At 34.7% G+C, this 5,108-nt stretch overlaps 1 protein-coding gene across 2 annotated transcripts; it reads right to left on the reverse strand.

The window, feature by feature from the left end:
• Positions 1-1,594: 1,594 nt before the first annotated feature.
• Positions 1,595-3,583, reverse strand: LOC120780627 (putative nuclease HARBI1). Of its 2 annotated transcripts, XM_040112886.1 has the most exons (3): positions 2,945-3,583; positions 2,502-2,875; positions 1,595-2,436 (listed from the first exon to the last, which is right to left on the reverse strand). In XM_040112886.1, exons 1-3 carry the CDS (start codon positions 3,135-3,137, stop codon positions 1,969-1,971), a joined length of 1,035 nt encoding a protein of 344 aa, XP_039968820.1. In that variant the 5' UTR covers positions 3,138-3,583; the 3' UTR covers positions 1,595-1,968. The 2 variants fall into 2 exon arrangements, with proteins under 2 accessions (XP_039968820.1, XP_039968821.1); XM_040112887.1 differs by having other exon boundaries at positions 2,502-3,583.
• Between the last annotated feature and the right edge of the window lie 1,525 nt (positions 3,584-5,108).

The following is a 5,108-nucleotide window of genomic DNA, read 5'->3' on the forward strand; positions in this document are numbered from 1 at the left end:
CTGTGGAACATTTTTGGGATTATTGTCTGGGGGGTGAGAAATTCCAAGTCAGGGTGATGGTACTAGGTCAGTATAGTAAAACCCTCAAAGGGTTTGGCGTTCCTTTGTGTCACTTTTTTTTTATGACCTTTTAAATTGTTTCCTTTTCTTGATGTTTTTTCGCTTAGTTGTAACATTTTGGCAAAAACGTAGTTTAACATAATTCGACCCAGTACCATCTCCCTGACTTGGAATTTCTCACCCCCCAGATAAGCTGTTGTACTGTGTTACTAATAGCCTATATATGCTTCTCTTTCTGAACACAATCACACAAAACAAATTAAAACATTACAAAAACATCCAAGTCTCTACTTGCAATATTTTCCGGCAACACCCCTTCTGCTTTTAAAGCAGCAAGCAGGATTGCACTAATAAGCAAAAGGTATAGTAAAAATGACAAAACGAGAAATGAAAGAAAACATAGTAAGGGTATTCGTTTAAACGTGTAAAAGCCCCGTAAACCTCTTAAACCGTGTATATTTACGAACGCGTAAAAATCTGGCAGCAACTTATATGGAAATTCATTTAAACACATTACGCACCAATGTCAGTGTGTAAAGAACGCTTGTAAATTTACGATATTGCAAAAGCAACCCTTCCAAACGACCAGCTGATGAATATTATTGTGAAAATTAAAATGGAAAAGGTAAGAATGAAACTCGGAACATAAATTTTATTTAATTTCTGCAATTGTTTTATTTTTCAGGAAAAAAAGTTAAAGCAAAAGCGCCCACGGCTGAAACCGTCCCATCGCTGGACAGAGTCGCAGGCCCTGCAGCTGTTGCAAGCAGTATCCGACGCAATTAAAGATAGTCCAGAATCTTTTGAGGTAAGGGTTTTAGAAAAGTGAAAATGTTTAGGTACATATGTTTGTTTTAACACGAATTTACGCATATCTTCCAGAAACCGACCTCCCAAAGGTTTTACGAAAAATTGCTGCAAAATAGCAACGCAAAAATGTAAATCCCGGAGTAATTTTTGAAAGCACTGACAGCATTGAAGTACTGACTGATTTCCCTTGTGTTGATAGTTCGTTAAACGATACCATCGATTCCTACGACTTATGTGCGCTCGATTGTGAGGATTTAGTTGACCCAATATTACCTATAAGTAGCGATTGCAGTGCCGCCGCCGCGGGAACTTCTACACCACAAAGTTCGTTGGACTTTAGAAGTTCAACAAAAAAACCAAAAAGAAAGGGTGAAGCCCCGTTCAATAAATTGATTTTTATTCAGGAGAAAAGGTTGGAATTAGAGGTTAAGAAAATAGAATCAGAAAAAGAAAAGAATGAGGTCGAGTTGAAAGAATTGAACTGAATAATCAATTAGAAATGAAAAGAATTGAAACTGAATCAGAAAAAGAAACCAAACTGGAAATTGAAAAACTGAAACTTGCTAGTGAAGAACGCATTAAAATGTTTGAAATAGAGTTAAAGTTAAAATCAAAATAAATGTGAAACTTTAAGAGATTTCACATGGTACTTTTTTCGCAAATTTAAAAGATCTCATAGCAAAATACGTATATTTGAATGTAACTAAATGTTAATAGGCACAGAAGCACTTTTTATTTTTCTTGTAAATAAAAGCATATATTAATGGATTTTAAAGATATGTAAACATGAACTTCAATACTTTATTTTTAAGTTTCCATTAGTGATAACAAAGAAAGGCGTTTAGATGCACCTTCAACTGTTGGTAAGTTTTGATCCCCAGACTCGTCGGCTTCACTGTTTTCACTAATGCTTTCTTCGTCAACATCAAAACTACCGTCGTTTTCTTTTAATATAATATTGTGCAATATCGCACAAACTAATATCCACCGGCATGCAAACTTTACCGAATTATCACTCTTTATTTGAATTTTGAGTTCTTTCAAGCTATTAAAACGTTCTTTCAATAAACCAAAGCAATGCTCAATTCTTATTCGGTACTAGCTGAACGTTCTGTTGAACAGAATTCGTTGATTCAATGTGCCTTCCGTTGCGTTTATTCTAAAAGAAGTAATAAGGCTCGAAGTTAATTTATATGCACTGTCTGCAGCTAACCACTCTGATCCTGTTAGCATTTCAGTGGAGTTTGCGGACAGCTCGCAATTGTTGTATATCCTAGCGTCGTGAACACTACCGGGATACCCCAATACCATATGACAAATTACTAGTTTGTGGTCACACACACATTGAGCCTTAAGTGAATATATATGCTTGCGAGAAAAATATGCTTCACAATCTACAGTGGGTTTTTCCGCCATTTTTATCTCCGTTCCATCTACGTAGCCAACACAATATGGTAGCTCACTGAGTGTTTGAACAACTAAAGCTCTACGCTCTACAGGGTCCGGCCAAAACAGAAACTGAGTTTTCCTTTTAATAATTGCATCAAATACTCTGTTGGTCATGACCTATTGAGAAATTTAAAATACAGCTGAAACACAAATTTTAACCGATACATATGTAAATAGCTCACCTGTATTACTGCACCATCGCTAATACCAAACAAACTAGCAATTTTAGTAATTGTTGCTCCTTCTCCACATGAACCCAGTCGGTACATTACTACAGCCAATTGAATTTGGATAGGGAACTGTTTACATGAACGTGGACCATTGAACACTTCGTCATCCTTTATCAGATCAATGATAAAATCAAATGTGGTTTTGCTGACTCGCACAATTTCTCGAAACCTGTTTTCATCCAAATGCGGTAATACATCTATTAAAAAGTTGGGTGATTTTGGGACAGAATGATGAACAAATGTAGATCCATATCTAAAATATGCAGCAGCTGCCAATGCAAAGCTAAAGTCTTCCATAATTTCATCTTCCTTTTTGCGTTGGATTTCTGAAATCATTTACATATTTATGTACATATACGCCTTTAAAAAATTTAGCATTGACGCAAAACAATTACCGTCATGTTTTCCAAACAGCTCCAACATTAACAAATCAAATACTAGTGCTTTTTCCCAAAGTTGAATAAATTTTGCTTTTTCGCTAACTTTCGGCATTTTAATATTTTGACACCTAAACAGCTGTTTTATACATAAGTGGCATTTACACAAGGAATTTGAAGTGCGTTCATGTAACACACTGCGTATTTGCATAAATTTATTCGATGGGTAACATTATACGTTTAAACGAATACCCTTAGTATATGCAGAACATACAATTTATGAATTCAAACAAACATACACATATACATACATGCAAACCAACTTATCATAATTTGGAAATTACCAAATAATACGGTTTAAACATATACTTACCAATATTTATTAGAGACATATATAGAAACATATGTATATGTATACGAGTATATACATACCGTCACACATGTATGTTGAGTGGAGAAGTTAAATACCTGCAAATCTCATCTCCCTTTTACCATTTTATCCAACTCTTCTTCGCCATTTACTCGAACCGCGATTACAACAATAAATTTTATTTACATAAATTGCATGCCTACATAGTATATACCACATATACATAGGGACAATTAAGTTACTGGAAAGTAAATTATTTTTTGGAAAATAAATAAACGGAATGTTAAAGAAATTTGCTAACACGAATTAACAACAAAACGCAAAAAAAAGCTTATATAAATACATAAAAAATTATTATACCATATATACATATGTATGTATATGCACATATATTCATATATTCCAGTTCATATTGGCAACCGTTTCAAACAATACCCCTTGTATTTGAAAAACAAAAACAAGCAGGTTTGCTTCATATTGAAGTACATTAAGCATACTTACATTCATACGAAGCACGTGTCGTGCACACATACATACATTCATATGTATAAAGGGTATTGACCTCATTACGAGTGCTCATACCTACAAGGGTATACGAATAAGTCCGGAAAAGCAAATAATACTACATAAATATTTCGGGACATAAAATAAAACGCAACTAACTAAGTAACCGCGAGTAATAAAAGCGATAACAACGTCCTTTGTATAATTATATAAAAAAACACTATTTTGTTGTTTATTCATTGAAAAGTTTACTCTGAACATTATTTTTATCTCACATCTTCTAAATGAATATAGATTCAAAAGAATCTATACTTTTAAAGGTTCCAAAAATGATTTCAGACAAAAAAGTCCATGTACACCTGCAGAAGCTACACGCTCTATGCAAGGTGCTACAAAACAAAAGAGGAGGAACGACATATCATACTCTAAATTCATTTCTGAGAGTGATTGTCTAATAAAATACTGTTCTCGATTTGCTCTTCGCCGATTCAAGACAATCCTGAATCGGCGCTAAAAATAAAAAGCCAAAAAATTGAAAATTTTTGGACACGTCTCCAAGCTGCATATGACGCAATTGTAGATACTGACGATTCAGATCTACCAGAAAACTTTAAGTCTTCTGCTTACGCCAAATTTGAAAACTGCTTAGACCAGTATGAAGACACAAAAATTATGATCGCAGGTCAACTAAAACTTATTAAATCAATCGCAACTACTGCCCATTCGAGAGGAGAGCTGCCACAAATGCAAGCCCAAGGAGCAAGTTCAGGCATTCACCTCAAATTCATGGAGGTTATGAACAATGGCCGTCCTTCCGGGACATGTTTACTGCCGTGGACATAAACCATCCAAAATTATCGCAAGCGCAAAAAATGTATCATCTCCGATACACAACAAAAGGTCAAGTAGGCGTAATAGTAAAACAGTTCGCATTAAGTAACGACAATTCCAAGTTGGCTTGGGAAGCTCTGAAAACAAGATATGAAAACAAAATAATATTGGTCACAAGCAAGTAACGATACTCATGAACTTCCCGTAAATTCAAAAAGTAACTAGTGAAGAATTCATAAAACTAGAATCCACTGTTTCAAATTGTTTGTAGGTTCTATCGAAACAAAATGTTTCCACAGACAACAGGGACCCTATTTTGGTAAACATATGCATCGCATCATTCCTTTTTTGGGAGCAATCGCTCTCATCAAGAAGAGACTGCCCCATGTGGCAGCAAATGAAAGATATTTTAACTACCCAATATGAAATTGCGGAAAGGGTAGATAGAAAAACAGTCAGAACTAAAAACGTTCAACA

This window comes from Bactrocera tryoni, unplaced genomic scaffold (genome assembly GCF_016617805.1).
Source record: "Bactrocera tryoni isolate S06 unplaced genomic scaffold, CSIRO_BtryS06_freeze2 scaffold_25, whole genome shotgun sequence".
Taxonomy (NCBI): domain Eukaryota; kingdom Metazoa; phylum Arthropoda; class Insecta; order Diptera; family Tephritidae; genus Bactrocera; species Bactrocera tryoni.

Coding starts and splice junctions, on each gene's coding strand:
- LOC120780627 (XM_040112886.1), bottom strand. CDS start 3,137: ATGCAAATACGCAGTGTGTTACATGAACGCACTTCAAATTCCTTGTGT. Junction 2,876..2,944: donor GCTGTTTGGAAAACATGACG/GTAATTGTTTTG, acceptor AAATGATTTCAG/AAATCCAACGCAAAAAGGAA. Junction 2,437..2,501: donor GCGATGGTGCAGTAATACAG/GTGAGCTATTTA, acceptor ATTTCTCAATAG/GTCATGACCAACAGAGTATT.